Source organism: Babylonia areolata, chromosome 23, assembly GCF_041734735.1.
Source record: "Babylonia areolata isolate BAREFJ2019XMU chromosome 23, ASM4173473v1, whole genome shotgun sequence".
Taxonomy (NCBI): domain Eukaryota; kingdom Metazoa; phylum Mollusca; class Gastropoda; order Neogastropoda; family Buccinidae; genus Babylonia; species Babylonia areolata.
In genome coordinates this window covers 42,915,991-42,936,229 of record NC_134898.1, presented here as the reverse complement: position 1 = coordinate 42,936,229, position 20,239 = coordinate 42,915,991, and the positions used below count along the sequence as shown (strand labels likewise).

The window sequence follows — 20,239 nt, the reverse complement described above, 5'->3', positions numbered from 1 at the left end:
TGGGCAGGTAAGATGAACATGTGAACAGGTAAAATAATAATAATAATAATAAAGGTATCTATATAGCGCTGAATCTTGTGCAGAGACAGATCTAATCGCTTTCACACCAGTCATTCACACGCAAAAAGTCACCTATGGCGGTGCACTGTCTGGTCAACAAAAGTCACCTATGGCGGTGCACTGTCTGGTCAACAAAAGTCGCCTATGGCGGTGCACTGTCTGGTCAACAAAAGTCGCCTATGGCGGTGCATTGTCTGGTCAACAAAAGTCGCTATGGCGGTGCATTGTCTGGTCAACAAAAGTCGCTATGGCGGTGCATTGTCTGGTCAACAAAAGTCGCTATGGCGGTGCATTGTCTGGTCAACAAAAGTCACCTATGGCGGTGCACTGTCTGGTCAACAAAAGTCGCCTATGGCGGTGCACTGTCTGGTCAACAAAAGTCGCCTATGGCGGTGCACTGTCTGGTCAACAAAAGTCGCCTATGGCGGTGCACTGTGTGGTTAAACAAAGGTCGCCTCTGGTGGGTGAAAGAGTTAACAGTGTTCATCAACACATTTTACCACCCTGTTTAACTCACTCAGTACGGCCAGTCCTCTCTTCTCCTCTACACAGACCCCTCGGATGTCCAGTGGGTGTCTGAATGACCCAACCTTTAGCTTCCGTCGTCAGAATTGTGGTATTCTTTTGTCAACATTCACCTCTTCAGTATAAGAGCCTTCCGCTTGCAATATTTTGATGATGGTAATTGGGGTGAAACGCTGTTAACGTCCGTCTCTTTCGCCGTTCGTATGGAGAGAGTTAAAAAAAAACCATCTATATTTCCCTTTCCTCAGACTTTCAAGCAGCAAGGTAGTCTGGTGATAAAACTGGGAGACGCGGTGATCCCATACCACAACGACTTCAAGTTTTACATGACCACCAAGCTGCCAAACCCACACTACACGCCCGAGGTCTCCACCAAGGTCACCCTCGTCAACTTCACTCTGTCGCCAAGGTCAGTGTTCGGGGGAGGGGGGGCTGGGGGTTAAGGGGGTGGGGCGGCGGCGGGAGTTAAAGGTGGGGGGACGGAAGGAGAGGCCTGTGTTTTGTTTGTGGGAATGGGTGGGGGATGTATGTGTGTGTGTGTGTTTGTGGGGACGGATTGGTTGAGGGTGCATTTTTTTTTGGGGGGGGGGGGGGTCAGTATGTGTGTGTGTGTGTGTGTGTTTGTGTTTTGTGTGTGTGTGTGTGTTGTGTGTGTGTGTGTGTTTGGTGTGTGTGTGTGTGTGTGTGTGTGTGTGTGTGTGTGTGTTTGGTGTGTGTGTGTGTGTGTGTTTGGTGTGTGTTGTGTGTGTGTGTGTTTGGTGTGTGTGTGTGTGTGTGTTTGGTGTGTGTGTGTGTGTGTGTTTGGTGTGTGTTGTGTGTGTGTGTGTGTGTGTTTGGTGTGTGTGTGTGTGTGTGTGTGTGTTTCTGGCATGGCGGTCATACATACATGCGGCATACAAACAAGGTATTGGTCATTTTCATCCCCTTGTTCACAGTAAACGAACAAGATGCAAGTGATCTCTTTTTTTGTTTTGTTTTGCTTTGTTTTGTTTTGTTTGTTTGTTTGATATGGCTGTTTTATATAGAATATATTATTTCAGGTAAAAAAACATGTGGTAAAGATGTAACTGAATGGTAAGCATTTGTTTATTTGTGTTCTTTATTTTTTTATTTGTATGCTTGTTTATTTATTTATTTATTCATTCATTCTTCATTCATTCATTTCTCTATTCATTAGTCCATCCATCCACACACCCACCAAAGTTCCATCCACACACCCACCCATTCATTCACCCAGCCGCTCATACACCCATCCAACCACGCAACCACACAACCACCCACCCATCCACCAGTCCATCCACCCACACACTCACCTGTCCGTTCACACATCCGCCCATCTGTCCACTCACTCACACACGCCTGTTTCCAGAATTGTGCTCACGATTGTTTGTAATGCCCCCCACTCCCACCCCCCCACCCCCGTATCTGAAGGGCTTCCTTGTTGAATGGACATAAAAATAGTTGTCATTGTGATTGTCACTCACCCACACACACACCCATCCATCCATCCATCCAGCCAGCCACCCACCCACCCATCCAACTTTCCACCCACCTCCTTCCCATCCATCCATCCACCATCCATCCATCCATCCATCCATCCATCCAACTTTCCACCCACCTCCTTCCCACCCATCCATCCACCCATCCACCCATCCATCCATCCATCCATCCATCCATCCATCCATCCATCCACCTCCTTCCATCCACCCATCCATCCACCCATCCATCCATTCATTCTGTTTTTCCCCCCTCAAGACCTGATCAGCGCCTTGCGTTGATGCAAAGGCCAGGCATGTGCTGTTGCTCTTTGGGTTTTTTTTCTGTTATCTTCTTTTTTTAAATTTTTCTTTTTACAGCAGATGTAGTATAGCGTATATGGATGAGCCCACACGCTCCGTCACCTGCTTGAAACAGAAACTAATGTGGAATGATGGCCTAGAGGTAATGTATCCGCATAGGAAGCGAGAGAATCTGAGCGCACTGGTTCGAATCACAGCACAGTCGCCAGTGTTTTCTCCCCCTCCAGTAGACCTTGAGTGGTGGTCTGGGCGCTAGTCATTCGGATGAGACGGTAACCCGAGGTTCCGTACACAGCATGCACTTAACGCACGTAAAAGAACCCACGGCAACAAAAGGGTTGTTCCTGGCAAAATTCTGCAGAAAAATCGTCTTCGATATGAAAAACAAATAAAACTGTGCGCAGGAAAACAATACAAAAAAATGGGTGGCGCTGTAGTGTAGCGATGCGCTCTCCCTGGGGAGAGCAGCCCGAATTTCACACAGAGAAATCTGTTGTGATAAAAAGAAATACAAATACAAATAAAGTGTAGTTTTTATCTATAGAAAAATTCACTTTGATATGAAAAGAACACACCAAAAAACAACTGTATGCAGGAAAAAAAAAATGGGTGCCGCTTTCGGTGTAGCGAGGCGCTGTCTCTGGGGAGAGCAGCCCGAATTTCACACAGAGAAATCTGTTACGACAACAACAGCAAAAAAAAAAAAAAAAAAAAAAAAAAGGAATGATACAATAGTACAATACGACAACAACAGAAGAAAAAAAAACAACAAAAAGGAATGATACAATAGTACAATGTGTGTGCTTCTCCCATCCCCTTCCCCCACAGTGGTCTGGAGGACCAGCTGCTGGGAATCGTGGTGGCGGAGGAACGCCCTGACCTGGAGGAGGCCAAGAACCAGCTGATCATCAGCAACGCCAAGATGAAGCAGGAACTGAAGGAGATCGAGGACAGGATCCTGTATCGTCTTAGCTCCAGCGAGGGGAGCCCCGTGGATGACATCGACCTCATCGCCACACTGGAGGCCTCCAAGATCAAGTCCCAGGAGATCAAGGTGCGTTTGGTTGGGGGTTTGGGAGAGAGAGAGAGAGAGAGTGTGTGTGTTTGTGTTCTTTCTTTTTAATTTAACATCTTTTCACTTTAAGTGATATTAAACGTGTCATGTGTACGCGTGTGTGCGTGTGTGTGTGTGTGTTGGACATGGGGACGGGGATGGTGGGTAAAAGGGTGGCACAGAGAAAGGATAAACTAGAACAGTGGGATCAATAATCCTTAGAAATAATTGTAGCAGCAATGAACAACAAGAACAACAGCAAATATTGAAATTGAATATCATTAGGTTGCATTGTAAAAACACTCATATTGGACAGTGTAACAGGGATTCAGTAATTTCAAACAATGATAAATGGTTGGGCAGTATTTCTTTTATGTTTCGTTAAAAAAAAACCCAACTTACTTTACATGACTACGGAAGCAACCTTTCAATCCCCTAATATATAAAAATATATATTCTTTACACATTAGTAAGGCAGATGAACAGTTTTAGTAACAGTAATAGTAACGGTTGAATAAGTAGAAGTAGTATTTGATTTAATGCTTATCATTCATCTTTGAGTGAGGAGGAGGACGGGCGCAATAGCTGAGTGGTTAAAACGTTGGACTTTCAATCTGAGGGTCCCTGGTTCGAATCACGGTGATGGCGCCTGGTGGGTAAAGGGTGGAGGTTTTTCCTATCTCCCAGGTCAACATATGTGCAGACCTGCCAGTGCCTGAACCCCCTTCGAGTTTCAAGTTTCAAGTTTCAAGTTTTAATTATCCTTTCACTCCTATTGGTGTATGCACACAAGCAGAAGATCAAATACACACGCTAAAGATCCTGTAATCCATGTCAGCATTCGGTGGATTATGGAAACAAGAACATACCCAGCATGCACACCCCCGGAAGCGGAGTATGGCTGTCTACATGGCGGGTAAAAAGTGGTCATACACATAAATGCCCACTCGCGTATATACGAGTGAACGTGGGAGTTGCAGCCCACGAACGCAGAAGAAGAAGAATGAGGAGGAAAAGCCTCTGTGTGAGCGATAGCTGTTTACCTTCCACACAGTTCACCTGCAGTCCTTTTGATATTGGTTAATCCACCTTTGAACATTGTTTTGTGTTCTCTTAGACTGGTTTTAAGATCCACACAGTTCACCTACAGTCCTTTTGATATTGGTTAATCCACCTTTGAACATTGTTTTGTGTTCTCTTAGACTGGTTTTAAGATCCACACAGTTCACCTGCAGTCCTTTTGATATTGGTTAATCCACCTTTGAACATTGTTTTGTGTTCTCTTAGACTGGTTTTAAGAACTGATGGGTATGATAGTGTCGTGTCCCACTGTAACTATCAGAACAGCAGAGGAGGCAACTGCTTCACAGGTACTCGGCCCTGAAATGGCCCTTTTGAGGTCAGCTTGGTTATAATGAGCAATATGATTTGATTTGATGTGTTAACACATTTTACCCTAGGGAGTGTACAGCCCCGCCAGGTTTCCCTGCAGAAAAATGAAGAAAATATGCTAAAATTAATCTCTCTCTTTTTTTTTCTTTTCTTTTCTTTCTTTTTTTTTGGGGGGGTAAGTAATTATGTGTGTCTGTATGTGTCTTGATATTTATTGTAAAACGCTTTGAGCTCCCTTTTCGGGAGGAAAGCACTCAACAAATATCCACTTTAAAAGAAATAACTTTTCACCCTCCAAACTGACACATGTAGACACAGCCAGAAATACTGTAGAAGTTAGTTCCCTTTGCATGTGGTTTTATGCACATGTAGGAACGTGTACGTCATTTCAAGGAAACGAAGGTTGGCGCCAGAGTAATGCTCAGGCACAAGTTTGAATGAGTTAGCCCCCAGAACGTTTTCTTCGAAAAGCCAAGAACGAAGCAACGAACACACTCCCAGTGACTTACTGATGCTCATCCCTCCGCCCCCACCCCACCCCTCCTTTCCAGGCCAAAGTGCTAGTGGCCGAGCAGACGGAGAAGGACATCGACGCCACCCGCAGTCAGTACATCCCCGTGGCCGTCAACACGCAGATCCTGTTCTTCTGCGTGGCGGACATGGCCTCCATCGACCCCATGTACCAGTACTCCCTGGAGTGGTTCATCACCATCTTCCTGGGCAGCATCAGCAACGCGGAGCGGGCCGACAACATCCCTCAGCGCATCATCAACATCAACAACTACTTCACCTTCAGCCTCTACAGCAACGTGTGCCGCTCTCTCTTCGAGAAGCACAAGCTGCTCTTCGCCTTCCTCGTGGGCGTGCGCATCAACATGCACAAGGGAATCATCAACATGGTGAGTGAGTGACAGGAGCTGTCAACTGGGGGCTGGGGGGGAGGGAGAGAGTTAACTGCTCTTTGTTGTTGTTGTTTTAATCATCCTGTGTCCTAGCCTTGTTGTTGTTTGTTCATTTCGAGTCAGTCAGGAGCGGTGAACTGGTGGAGAGAGAGTTAACTGCTCTTTGTTGTTGTTGTTGCTGTTGTTGTCTCCTAGCCTTGTTGTTGTTCGTTCATTACGAGTCAAAAATGTTGAGTCAGGAGCCTTGAACTGGTGGAGAGAAAGAGAGTTACCCGCTTTTTGTTTGTGGGTTTTTTTTGTTGTTTTTTTGTTTTTGTTTTTTCTCAAGGCCTGACTAAGCGCGTTGGGTTACGCTGCTGGTCAGGCATCTGCTTGGCAGATGTGGTGTAGCGTATATGGATTTGTCCGAACGCAGTGACGCCTCCTTGAGCTACTGAAACTGAAACTGAAACTGTTGTTGTTGTTTTTCAAATCCTTCAGTCTCCTAGCCTCGTTGTTCGTTCATTTCGAGTAAAAAAAACAACAACCCATGTTGGCAATCATGTGTTTGTTCTGTATTTTCTGTGTAGCATATTCAGGATGGAAAGGCTATGCTACGGTTGAATAAAACGTAATTTGTGTTTGCACATTTCTTCTTCTGTCATTGCTGCTGTGTGCACATGTCAAATGATTGGTATAAGGAGGAGCCTGGAGCTTCCTTTTTGAGGAAGTGCCTGGGTTTGTTCCAATGTACCTTTTATTTACCTGTGTTCTAGCTGAATCGGTAGCAGCATTGACATGGAGTTGTGTCCCTCGTAGATGGAGAGTTACTCCTATTTATTGTAGTGACACTTTTTTTTCTCTCTCTCTCTCACCTCAACATGCACAAAGGCATCATTAGCATGGTGTGTGGATCTCTAGAAGAAGGCAGCAGAACGTTTATCTGCCAATACAGTGTCTGTAAGGGTTTGGGTTGGATTCCTGCTCTCACCCTTTCTCCCAAGTTTGACTGGAAAATCAGACTGAGCATCTAGTCCTTTGGAGAGAGAGAGAGGTGATTTGAGAGAGAGAGAGAGAATGAATGAATGAATGAATGAATGAATCTTTATTTTCCAACGGTGAAGAGATTAGCACTTTGGCCGACTTACACATCTGCCGTTGTTCTAAGAGACACACAAACATGTACGCATATATATGTAGTTATACTGAATACTTAATGCATGTATAATGTACGAGTATAACACAGCGTCAAACTGAGAGACACAACATCGCTCACATCTGTACGGAACGGAAGCGAGTAACACACACACGCACACACACACACACACACACACACACACACACACACACACACACAGCAAGGGAAAAACAACAACAAAACCCTAGCATGAATGCTACACATGAATGATTCAAGTGAAATTAACACAGAAAAGTAACGATAACATTTTAAACACAGATGTAAGAGACATAAAAGACAGCAAATAAGGCTACGGGTAATAGGGATATGGACAGATAGACACATTATGTGAAAGACAGAGAGAGGGAGAGACAGAGGGGAGAGAGAGACAGAGACAGACACAGAGAGAGAGAGAGACAGAGAGAGAGAGAGAGAATATGTGTATTCAAAAGGGAGGTTAAGCAGGATTTTTTTAACACATTTTGGAATCTCCCCCACATTTTGGAATCTCCCCCTGTCCTTTTTTTTTTTTTTTTTTTTTAAGCATGTATGTCGTAATCGTTTCCCTTTACCTACACCCCGACCACTCGTGTTCAGGACGAGTGGCGACATCTGGTGGCCGGAGGAACCCACAAGCCCAAGGAGCTGGACAACCCCGCCCCAGAGTGGATCTCGGAGCGCTCGTGGAGCGAGATCCTGACGTTGGCAGCGTTGGAAAAGTTTGCTCCCTTTGTGGATGACTTCAAGAACCACCTGGAGGGTTTCAAGTCCATCTTTGACAGTGGAGACCCACACAGGTGATCATTTGTGTTCTGGTGCTTAGGGGTTGTTGCTGGGGTTTTTTTGTGGGTTTTTCTTTTTTTTTTTTTTTTGGGGGGGGGGGGGAAGTATTTTGTTCTTAATTTTTTTCTTCTTTTTCTTCTTCAGCGTTCCCAATTTTGTTCTTAATAAAAGTTTGTGAATAGCAGTTGATGAACATCAGTAGCTAATTGACAGATTTTATTCAGACTGTTTCACTTTGTTTTGTTTTGTTTTGATCTGTTTTATTCTGTCAGTCATATGCATCTATGCACTCACACATGTTGTCCCTGCTTACACATATGCATGTACATATGTAAATACAAGTACACACCTACGCATCTACACACAACACACGCATGCGCACACGCACACGTACACACACACACACACACACATTTCGTTTTGCTTCATTAAGTTTCCTCACTCCATACAAAAAAACTATGCTACATATATATATATATATATATATATATATATATATATATATATATATATATATATATATATATGTGTGTGTGTGTGTGTGTGTGTGTGTGTGTGTGTGTGTGTGACGCCCCCCCCACCCCCCACCCCCGTGTCACAGAGAGGACCTGCCCGGACAGTGGAACACGGAGCTGGACCAGTTCCAGAAGATCCTGGTGCTGAAGGCGCTGCGTCTGGACAAGGTCACCAACTCCATGCAGGACTATGTCGCCGCCAATCTGGGTCAGCGCTTCATCGAGCCGCAGGTCTGGAACCTCCGCTGTTGTTGTTTTTTTCATAGATTTTATTTTGTTTCTTTTTATTTTATGAGCCTGAGGTCTGGAACCTCCGCTGTTGGTATTCCTGTTTGAGTCACTTCAGTGGTGTTAAGTGGTGCCTGTTCTGATTCAACATACTAGGACACCACCTACTAAGCCCCCTACTAACGACAATAACAGCTTAGTTGCGGAGCCAGCCTGAGTGAGCATCCCTCCCAGAGTGGAGACCGCCACCACGTCCATCAAACAACAGCCCCCCATGAACCTGCCGACACTGAAGACATTGACAGGACTCGCCCCAAGCACAGAAGTGGAGGGGTATCGAAACTGAGGTCACCATGAGAGCAGGGCATGAAAGGTCACAGACTTTGAGACTGTTTTGTCTATATTGATGATGATGAAGGAGGAGGAGGATGACGACGATGACGCTATGGAGGTCCATTTTGGTTTGGGACTGCGTGACAAGGCTGTACTCTACGCTTCCTGTCATAATGATATCCTGGCGTTAACCAGGCCCGAGAGATACAGACACTTGCAGTGTTGGTCAGGTAATTAGAGCAGCACACCTAAAGACGCATCCTTGAAGTGGATGACACTCGACTGTGTGGTCCCAGTCTCCCCGTTTAAGCCCACAGCACACTCAGCTCTGGGTAGGAGCCAGCCACAGGCCGAAAAACTCACCTCCGCTGGGATTCGAACCCACGTCCTCCCAGCCGTCAGTCCGCGATGCTAACCACTTCGACACGGCGGCTGGTGGTATTCCTGTTTTCTTTTGTTTCATGAGCCTCAGTTCTGGAAACTCCACTGTTGGTTTTTTCTTTGATATGTTTCATTTTGCTTTGTTTTGTTTCATTTCATGAGCCTCGGGTCTGGACACTCAGCTGTTGATGTTCATTAATTAAATGCTATTTTGTTTCGTTTTGTTTTGTTTTATGAGCTGCAGGTCTGGAACCTCTGCAGTTTGTTTTCCTTTATTATAGTTTATTCTGTTTTTTGTTTGTTTTGTTGTTGTTGTTTTTTTGGTGGGGGGCGGGGGCGGGGGGGGGTTGTTGTTTTTTCATTTTACGAGCATCAAATTTGGAACTGGCACAGGTCTTTTTTTCTCTTTGTTTTATTTTGTTTAATTTATTTTGTTGTTTTGTTTGTTTGTTTTTTTAAAGTTTTTTTGTACGTTCTATCGTGTAAGCTCAGTCTAGCTCAGTGAGGTGATTACAACCCAACATTGACAAGCATACGCATCATATCAGCAGCAGTCAAAGGGTTAAAACTTCTTTTTTTTTTTAAAGGTGGAAGGCAAGTGCCCAGTCACACGATAATGATGTTTGTGCAGACGTCTGATCTGACGGCGGTCTTCAAAGACTCGTCTCCAACTACCCCCCTTATCTTCGTGCTGTCTGCGGGGACAGACCCGGCCTCAGACCTGTACAAGTTTGCCGAGGAGATGAGATTCTCCAAGAAGCTCACGGCCATCTCTCTGGGACAGGGGCAGGTAAGTGCTTTTTTTTTTGCTTTTTTTTCTTTTTTTTTTGTAACATGCGATTTGTGGAGCGCTGTGACTGACTGATTGTTCTTTGTCTCTTCTTGAATATTGTTGTTTCTTTCTTTGTAAATGTAATTTTGTGAAGCGCCAAGAGCCTCTCACGTGAGGGAACAGTGCTATAGAGCAACACTTCATTGTGATTATTATTATTATTAATAGTAATGTTTTTGTAAGGTTTATTCATTACATCCAAAGAAGAGAACACTGGTAGGACTTTTAGACATGTTATTCTGTATAACTATAGGCTACAGGTCTGAGAGGTCTACACACAAAGCGGTCTCTCTGCCTGCAAGGAACAAACGAACGAACGAACGAAATTGTTTCATTGAACATCGGCCATAGGCCACAATTCAAAACAGGGTGAGGGGAAGGAATGGAAGGGGGCAAGGGAAGGACGGGGTTGGGGAGAAGATGGGGTTGGGTGGGGGAAGAGGCTGGGGGGGGGGTATACAAGGGTTTAGCAAAGCATTTTCATTATCATTAACATGGATGCTTCTTAAAGCCCAGCCAACCGCATCGGTTTTAATAGAGTTGTAAGCACCCTCCAATCTGTCCCATTGGACCTGAAAAATAGAAAACCTACATACTGCATGCAAGGAAAGGGACAGAGAGACAGAGAGAGTGGTACTGTCAGCGTGGGAATGGATGGTTGTTCACATTCCTTGACCTGTCGTCCCAGAGTTATTTTCAGGGTTGTAGAGTGATTGCCTAGAGGTAATGCGTCCGCCACGGAAGCGAGAAAATCTGAGCTCACTGGTTCGAATCAAGGCACAGTCACAAGTATTCCCCCCCCCCTCTCCACTAGACCTTGAGTGGTGGTCTGAACGCTAGTCATTCGGATGAGATGATAAACCGAGGTCCCGTGTGCAGCACGCACTTAGCGCACGTAAAAGAACCCACGGCAACAAAAAGGTTGTCCCCAGCAAACTTCTGTAGAAAAGTCCACTTCGATAGGAAAAACGAATAAAAACTGCAGGCAGGAAAAAATACAAAAAAAGGGTGGTGCTCACAGTGTCGCGACGCGCTCTCTCTGGGGAGAGCAGCCCGAATTTCACTCAGAGAAATGTGTTGTGACAAAAAGAGTAATACAATACAATACAATACAATACAATTGCTTGCGCTGGCCAAACTCCACAATTAAATACAAGACAAAACTAAATCACTACCTGCTGTGGATTGGGCACAGGGTGGTTGCTAGGTGTCAGACGATGCGGTATAATTGGGTTCTGATATTGATTTCCTTCCTATCTCTCGGTTGCATTCATTTTTTTTTTGTCTGTGGTGATGTTTCGGCATTGAGTCTTGAAGAAAAAAGATAGGTAAATTTGAGTGATAAGTATGACTAGTTGTGAAAAATAGATGAGCTCGTTTTTTTCTTTTAGACAAAGCACAAAGCAAAATCCAAAAGCAGGTAAAGTAAACTATGAATTTCTCTTTGAATTCGACATAAATTTGATTTCTTTGTTGTTGTTGTTTAAATAAGGATATTTCCATTCAAATGAAGTTTTGATTCAGAGCTTAACTTTACTCCATTCTGATCTTTCAGTTCACAAATAAGTGCTGAAAATAAGAAATGATTAGGAATGGGAACTATGCAATGGACGTACTGACACAGTGTCTCAAATGGAGCAAAACGGAAACAAATCAAAGCTGAAAGTGAATTATACGTTTTTAAAAAAATTGTGTGAAGTCGACACCTGAGGACGCATTATTCCAGAGACTGGCTTTTTTTTGCTGATGTTCCATATCTGGTGTGCAAGACACCATGGCAGAATCGATTAGAAGTTGGACTTCTGATCCAGTGTTCACCGTTGAACAGTTAGGTTTGTGGCCCATTCAGCATGGTATTGTGCCTTTTGGAAAGGCGGCGCTTTAGTCCAGTTTTTCTCACTTCAGCCAGTTGTAGATTTGTAACTTACTTTGGTTGGGGTAGGTTAACTCACTCAGTACGGCCAGTCCTCTCTTCTCGGATGTCCTGTGGGTGTCTGAATGACCCAACCTTTAGCTTCCGTCGTCAGAATTGTGGTATTCTTTGTCAACATTCACCTCTTCAGTATAAGAGCCTTCCGCTTGCAATATTTTAATGATGGTAATTGGGGTGAAACGCTGTTAACGTCGTCTCTTTCGCCGTTCGTATGGAGAGAGTTAAAACAGCAGAAAGAGAGGACGGGGGTGGGAGGGAGGGTCTGCTATACCAAGCCGTAGACACAGTGACTATGAATTCACCGCCCTGATTGCTCTAAAACGCTATGGGACCATTTCTGGTGTGAGATGTGCAGCAATGATGATGCTGTTTTGTTGTTTCTCCAAGGAGGGAGGTTGCACAGTGGTTAAGACACTTATCTGTCAATGCAGTGTGTCAGTGAGGGTCTGGGTTTGAATCCTGGTCTCACCCTCTTTCCCAAGTTTGACTGAAAAAATCAAACTGAGTGTCTAGTTATTTGGATGTGACAATAAACCAAGATCCCATGTGCGGCATATACCAGGCTCACTGAAAAAGAACCCATGGCATCATAAGTGCTATCCTCGCGCAAAATTCTGTTGTTGAAGAATTCCACTTCCGCAAACACATATGCATGCACTCAAGGCCATATGGTAGGGCATGCTACTGATCAGACATCTGAACAAGCTCCCTGATAACCTCCGTCATTCTGATTCCCTCGCATCTTTTAAATCTCGTCTCAAAACTCACCTTTTCCCTCAGCAATAAGTTCAATTGTGGCAGGTCCACTTCCTTTTCGTTAGGTGTGCTTGACTATGTGTGTATACATATGTATGTGTACATAACTACATTCATGTATATGAATGTGTATTGTGTGTGCGTGTGTTTATGTAAGTTTGTGCCTGCCTATGTGTGCGTATGTGTTAGGGTAGCTGTTAGATACACATGTATGTTAAAATGTATGTATGCAGTGTGTGTGTGTGTGTGTGTGTGTGTGTGTGTGTGTGTGGTCGGTCACATTTTGGTGTGTGTATGTAACATAGATATAATGTTTTATGTTAACAAAAGCATTTTGGTAAAGCACCTAGAGCAGATTTCTGGATAGTGTGCTATATAAGTATCCATTATTATTATTATTATTATTATTATTATTATCTGACAGATGTTCGTGCAGCAGAAATGGATTTTGTCTGGACGCTGTGACGCCTCCTTGAGAAACTGAAACTGAAACTGTTGTTTCGCCAGGGTCCCCGAGCGGAGCAGCTGATGCGGTCAGCCATGGAGCGCGGCAAGTGGGTGTTCTTCCAGAACTGCCATCTGTCGCCCAGCTGGATGCCCTCGCTGGAGCGTCTGGTTGAACAGATTGACCCAGAAAAGGTAACGCCACCGGCACTCTTCTTCTTCTTCTTCTGCGTTCACTCGTATGCACACAAGTGGGCTTTTACGTGTATGACCGTTTTTACCCCGCCATGTAGGCAGCCATACTCCGTTTTCGGGGGCGTGCATGCTGGGTATGTTCTTGTTTCCATAACCCACCGAACGCTGACATGGATTACAGGATCTTTAACGTGCGTATTTGATCTTCTGCTTGCATATACACACGAAGGGGGTTCAGGCACTAGCAGGTCTGCACATATGTTGACCTGGGAGATCGTAAAAATCTCCACTCTTTACCCACCAGGCGCCATCACCGTGATTCGAACCCGGGACCCTCAGATTGACAGTCCAACGCTTTAACCACTCGGCTATTGCGCCCGTCGCCACCAGCACTCAAAATAGACAAATGTGTGCTGAGTTTAACATAATGTTATTGGCAAAAAGCCGCATTCCCCTTTCAGTACAAGCCAAGCCTGTGTAATGCTCAGTGACAAATATTTTTTTTACCACGGGGATGTTTTGGTCATGTAGGGTAATGATTGAAACAAAAATCCTACCATGCAAACCACTAAAAGAAAGTATAAATAACCAATACATTTCTTTTTCTGCAAGGAAAATGAACACATTATCCAGTTATGACAATTTCACACAAATCTGATGGTTTTGCAATGGGAAAAATCCTACAATGACACAGATGGAAATTTCCATTCCAGGGCACTTGTTTTTGCACATCAGAAGAGAGTGGAGATTTCCTTTCTGGGGCACTTTTTTTTTTTTTGCATACTGGGACGGAAATTTCCGTACTGGAGCACTCAAGGGGTTAAGGTCAAGGTGACACGGACTTGGGTCTTGGTTCGGTAAAGGTTGCGTTGTTTGACGGGGTTAGTCCTGGTTGTCTGTTGGTAGGGGAGTGGGAGGGGGGCGGGAGCGGGGGCGGCAGAGTAAGGGGTGGGGTGTGGAGACCTCCTTCTGGCATTCTTAGCACTCTGAAGCACTCTGGACCCTTGTTAATGAGTAAGAGTGCATGATCTTTCAACATTATCATCATCAGCATCATCATCATTATCATTATCATAGCTATTGTTGCTATCATTGTTGTTTTTTTTGTTATCATCATCACCATCATTATCATTATCATTATTATTATCTTCATCACCCCCCAAAACAGAGTATGGCTGCCTACATGGTGGGGGTAAAAACGGTCATGCACGTAAAAGTCCACTCGTGTACACACGAGTGAATGTGGGAGTTTCAGCCCATGAACGATGAAGAAGAAGATGGAGAAGTAGAATTATCTTCATCATCACCGTTAGTAGTAGTACTTGTAATAATAGTTGTAGTCGTAGTAGTTGTTGTAGTAGTAGGGGTGGTTGTGATAGTAGTGGTAATAGTGATAGTGCCATCATTATGTTTAATATTATGATTGTGATGATGATGATTATCATTATCATTATTATCATCATCATTATCATTTTCATCATCAAAAGAGTGGGCAGTGTTGTTGTTATCATCATCCTTATTATTGTATTATTATTGTCATCATCATTATTCATCTTCTTCTTCTTCTTCGTTCGTGGGCTGCAGCTCCCACGTTCACTCATGTGTACACGAGTGGGCTTTTATGTGTATGACCGTTTTTACCCCGCCATGTAGGTAGCCATACTCCGTTTTCAGGGGTGTGCATGCTGGGTATGTTCTTGTTTCCATAACCCGCTGAACGCTGACATGGATTGCAGGGTCTTTAACGTGCGTATTTGATCTTCTTCTTGCGTACACACACAAAGGAGGTTCAGGCACTAGCAGGTCTGCAACCACAATGTTGACCTGGGAGATGGGAGAAATCTCCGCCCTTTACCCACCAGGCGCCGTTACCGAGATTGGAACCCGGGACGACGGGCGCAATAGCATGCAGAAGATCAAATGCGTACATTAAAGATTCTGTAATCCATGTCAGCGTTCGGTGGGTTATGGAAACAAGAACATACCCAGCATGCACACCCCCGAAAGCGGAGTATGGCTGCCTACATGGCGGGGTAAAAACGGTCATGCACGTAAAAGCCCACTCGTGTACATGCGAGTGAACGTGGGAGTTGCAGCCCACGAACGCAGAAGGAGAAGAAGAAGAAGAAGAACCCGGGACCCTCAGATTGGAAGTCCAACGCACTTCATCATCATCATCATCATCATCATCTTCTTCATCATCGTTAAAAGAGAGGACGACATAATTATTGCTGTGCAGGTTCACCGCGACTTCCGCCTTTGGCTGACCAGCATGCCAAGCGCCAAGTTCCCCGTCTTCATCCTGCAGAACGGCTCCAAGATGACGGTGGAGCCCCCTAGGGGCATCAAGGCCAACCTGCTCAAGTCCTACAACGGCTTCAGTGACGACTTCCTCAACTCCTGTGGAGAGAGGGTCGGTTGCTGGGTTGTCTGTCTGTCTGTCTGTCTGTCTGATGGCTGTACTGTACTGAGTGGTGGTTGTGTGTGTGTGTGTGTGTGTGTGTGTGTGTGTGTGTGTGGTTTTTTTGTTTGTTTGTTGTTGTTGTTGTTTTTTCTGTCTGTGTTGAAGTCTTCTTGTGGTGTTTTTGGGGAGGGGGGTTCTCTGTGTGTGTGTGTGTGTGTGTGTGTGTGTTTGTGAGAGAGAGAGAGAGAGAGAGAGAGAGAGCTTGTGGGTGGGTGTTTGCTCTGGGTTTGCAAGCCTATGTGCAGGTTCTGTGTGTGTGCGTGCACAAGTGTAGGCGTGCAAGCGTGTGTGTGCAAGCATATGTGTGTGTGTGTGTGTGTGCGTGTGTGTGTGTGTGTGTGTGTGTGTGTGTGTGTGTGTATGTGTATGTGTGTGTGTGTATATGCATGTGTGCAAGCATGTGTGTGTGTGGGGGGGGGGAGGGAGGGGGGGATTATATTTCGTGGTATTTTTTGGTGTGGTTGTTCATATCTGCAATTTGTAGAATTTTCTTGGTGTATATAGATTTTTTTTCTCTTCTATGTCCTCTTGTGCTGTTATGCACTATTGCATAGGTATTGTTTCATGTGAGGCACTCTCTCTCTCTCTCTCTCTCTCCCTCCCTCCCTCTTTCCCTCTCTCTCTCTCTCTCTCTCTCTCGCACTCTTTCTCTCTCTCCCTCGCTCCCTCCTTCCCTCTCTCTCTCTCTCGCACTCCTCTCTCTCCCTCGCTCCCTCCTTCCCTCTCTCTCTCTCTCTCGCCCTCCTTCTCTCACCCTCCCTCTCTGTACCACTCCCCATCTCTCCCTCTCTCACCCACCCTCCCTCTTTCACTTCCCCCCTCTCTCTCTCATTCACTCTCTCTCCCTGTATTTCACATTGAGTTGTCGCGACGTGATCACCATATTGTGTATTTTTGACCTCTTTCAAAGGGCCGGAGGCCTGGAGATTAAAGTTTTTGTTCTTGTTCTTGTTCACTGCCCCGTCTCTCTCTCTCTCACTCCCTCTCTCTCACTCCCCCCCCACCCCACCCGTCTTTCTCCCTCTTTCACTCCCTCCTCTCTCTCTCTCCCTCTCTCACCTCACCTCTCTCTCTCTCCCTCTCTCACCTCACCTCTCTCTCTCTCCCTCTCTCACCTCACCTCTCTCTCTCTCCCTCTTTCACTCCCTCCTCTCCTGACACCCTGCCGGCACACACAGGCATCATTCACCACAGTTCGAACTCGCTTTCTCATCTCTCACTCCCCAAAGTCCATGACAGTGAATGACACTGAAGTAGAAGATGGTGATCTTCTTCTTCGTTCATGGGCAACATCTCCCACGTTCACACGTTCACGCTTTGATGTGTATGACGGTTTTTACCCCACCATGTAGGCAACCATACTCCGTTTTCGGGGGCGATGGTGATGAGGAGGGTTGTGTGTCACAGGGGACAGAATTCAAGCACCTGCTCCTGTCCCTCTGTCTCTTCCACGGCGTGTTGCTCGAGAGGAGGAAGTTCGGGGCCCTGGGCTTCAACATCCCCTACGAGTTCACTGACGGCGACTTGCGCATCTGCGTCAGCCAGCTCAAGATGTTCTTGCTGGAGTACTCTCACATCCCCTTCAAGGTGAGCTTCCGCTGCATCTCGCGCGGTGCTGGGATCTTTTTTTTTTTTTTTTGTTTGTTTGTTGTTTTTTTTTGTATTTGTATTTCTTTTTATCACGCCACATTAAAATTTTCTCTGTGTGAAATTCGGGCTGCTCTCCCCAGGAAGAGCGCGTCGCTACACTACAGCGCCACCCTTTTTTTTTTCTTTCTTTTTTTTGTATGTTTTCCTGCGTGCAGTTTTATTTGTTTTTCCTATCGAAGTGGATTTTTCTACAGAATTTTGCCAGGAACAACCCTTTTGTTGCCGTGGGTTCTTTTACGTGTGCTAAGTGCATGCTGCACACGGGACCTCGGTTTATTGTCTCATCCGAATGACTAGCGTTCAGACCACCACTCAAGGTCTAGTGGAGGGGGAGAAAATATCGGCAGCTGAGCCGTGATTCGAACCAGCGCGCTCAGATTCTCTCGCTTCCCAGGCGGACGCGTTACCTCTAGGCCATCACTCCACAGTGTCAAGGCAGTCATGATCATGGGATGGAGTGGTGGTTTAGTTGTAACGGTTTCGCTTTGGAAGCGAGAGAATCTGAACGGACGGGATCAAATCCCCTCACTTGCCACAATCCTCACCCATTCAACTAGACCTTGAATGGTGGTCTGGACACCAGTCGTTCAGATGAGGTAATATAAAACAAGATCTTGTGTGTAGCATGCATTTAGCGCATGTAAAAGAACCCAGGGTCGGGTCGTCCCTGCCAAAGAAAAATTCCATGTTTGATCAGAGAACAAATGCACTTGCAGGCAAGGGAAAGAAAAGGGAGGGGTACGGTGCTGTACTGTAGTGACGCACTCTCCCTGAGGACAACAGCCCCCAATTTCACACAGAAAAATCTGTTGTGACAAAGTTTCAGTTTCAGTTTCAGTTTCTCAAGGAGGCGTCACTGCGTTCGGACAAATCCATACACGCTACACCACATCTGTTGAGCAGATGCCTGACCAGCAGCATAACCCAACGCGCTTAGTCAGGCCTTGAGTGCATGCTTACATATTTGTGTACCTATGAAAGTGGATTTCATTTTACGTAATTTCGCCAGAGGACAACACTCTCGTTGCCATGGGTTCTTTTTCAGTGCGCCAAGTGCGTGCTGCACACGGGACCTCGGTTTATCGTCTCATCCGAAAGACTAGACGCTCAGTTTGATTTTCCAGTCAAACTTAGGAGAAAGGGCGAGAGCGGGATTCGAACCCACACCCTCACGGACTCTCTGTATTGGCAGCTGAGCGTCTTAACCATTCTGCCACCTTCCTCCACTGTGACAAAGAGTAATACAACACCGTACCATGATCTGTGGTGTATCGGCTGCTGTGCTGTTGTGAGCACAAGGGACAGATTTTGTGTTCCTTATTGTTGCTATGATTTGTGTGTGTGTGTGTGTGTGTGTGTGTGTGTGTGTGTGTGTGTGCTTGTGGGTGGTGGTGGTGTGGTGTGCGCGTGCGTGTGTGTGTGTGTGTGTGTGTGTGTGTGTGTGTGTGTGTGTGTGTGCTTGTGGGTGGTGGTGGTGTGGTGTGCGCGTGCGTGCGTGTGTGTGTGTGTGTGTGTGTGTGTGTGTGTGTGTGTTTTGAGATAGAGATCAGCAGTACAGAAAGTTGTTCAGACGAAGTGGTAGTTAAGCATGTTGGGGAAAGCATGGATTTCTTTCACAGTTAGTGTTATTCCTGGTTTGTGGGTTGGACAATGCTTTTTCTCTTGTTACACATGTTACTCAAGTGTTGTGACAATGCACCTGGCCTAATTTATCTAATTTGAGATAATGATGTTATTTTTATCTTATCTCATGTCTTCAAAGCCTGACTAAACACGTTGGGTTACGCTGCAGGTCAGGCGTCTGCTTGGCTGATGTGGTGTAGCGTATATGGATTTGTCCAAACCCAGTGACACCTCCTTGAGTAACTGAATTGAACTGAACTTTTCTCATCTGATCTTCTCTTCTCTCTCTTTTCTCTCTGACGTCTTTATGATGTCCCAATTTAAGATGGGCTATTTTGTATTCATTGTGGTCAGTATAACACAAATTATTCAAGTCTCCATGATATTCCCAATTTGAGCTAGGTCATTACTATTCCTTATGGTCCATACTTGTTCTCTGTCACACATGTTATGCAACTCTTCGTCTCAATACAAGGTTAGGTCATTTCTAATCATAATTTTTTTGTGGCTTTTGGATGAGACAATAAAATGAGGTCTTATGAGCAACATGCACTTGGTGCGCGGAAAAAGTACCCAGGGCAACATAAGTCTTGCCATCAGGCAAAATTCTATAGAAGAAATCCACTTTGACAGGTACACAAATGTATAAGCATGCGTTCAAGGCTTAATTAACTCTCTCCATACGAACGGCGAAAGAGACGACGTTAACAGCGTTTCACCCCAATTACCATCATCAAAATATTACAAGCGGAAGGCTGTTATACTGAAGAGGTGAATGTTGACAAAGAATACCACAATTCTGACGACGGAAGCTAAAGGTTGGGTCATTGAGACACCCACTGGACATCCGAGGGGTCTGTGTAGAGGAGAAGAGAGGACTGGCCGTACTGAGTGAGTTAAGCGCATTGGGTTTCGTTGCTAGGTCAGGCATCTGCTTAGCAGATGTCACTGTCACTTCACTGGTCCTGAAATCTGGTTTGGTTGTGGAGGCGCTGCTTAGCTTAAAGCATCATCACCAACATTCAACATTCTCCAATTCTGGTGGCCGTGGGATAGGGCTTGAGTTTGGGCAAAGCTCTGCTCTGTCCATTCAGTCAGCAGATATAGTGTAGTTGTAGTAGTAGTAGCAGTAACAATAATAATAATAATTATTATTATTATATGGTGTAGCATGTATGGAATTGCCCAAACACAATGAGAAACGGAAACTGTGT

At 45.2% G+C, this 20,239-nt stretch overlaps 1 protein-coding gene across 2 annotated transcripts in view; it reads left to right on the top strand.

Annotated features, from left to right (window-relative positions):
- Positions 1-20,239, top strand: part of LOC143298193 (dynein axonemal heavy chain 1-like) — a 148,767-nt gene that overhangs the window by 116,476 nt on the left and 12,052 nt on the right. For both annotated transcript variants that reach the window (XM_076610957.1, XM_076610956.1), the window contains 9 exons: positions 834-994; positions 3,213-3,438; positions 5,382-5,729; positions 7,486-7,685; positions 8,273-8,417; positions 9,760-9,918; positions 13,157-13,288; positions 15,528-15,701; positions 17,160-17,339. In XM_076610957.1, the coding sequence (XP_076467072.1) occupies positions 834-994; positions 3,213-3,438; positions 5,382-5,729; positions 7,486-7,685; positions 8,273-8,417; positions 9,760-9,918; positions 13,157-13,288; positions 15,528-15,701; positions 17,160-17,339 (1,725 nt within the window). The remainder of the gene's footprint in view (positions 1-833; positions 995-3,212; positions 3,439-5,381; positions 5,730-7,485; positions 7,686-8,272; positions 8,418-9,759; positions 9,919-13,156; positions 13,289-15,527; positions 15,702-17,159; positions 17,340-20,239) is intronic.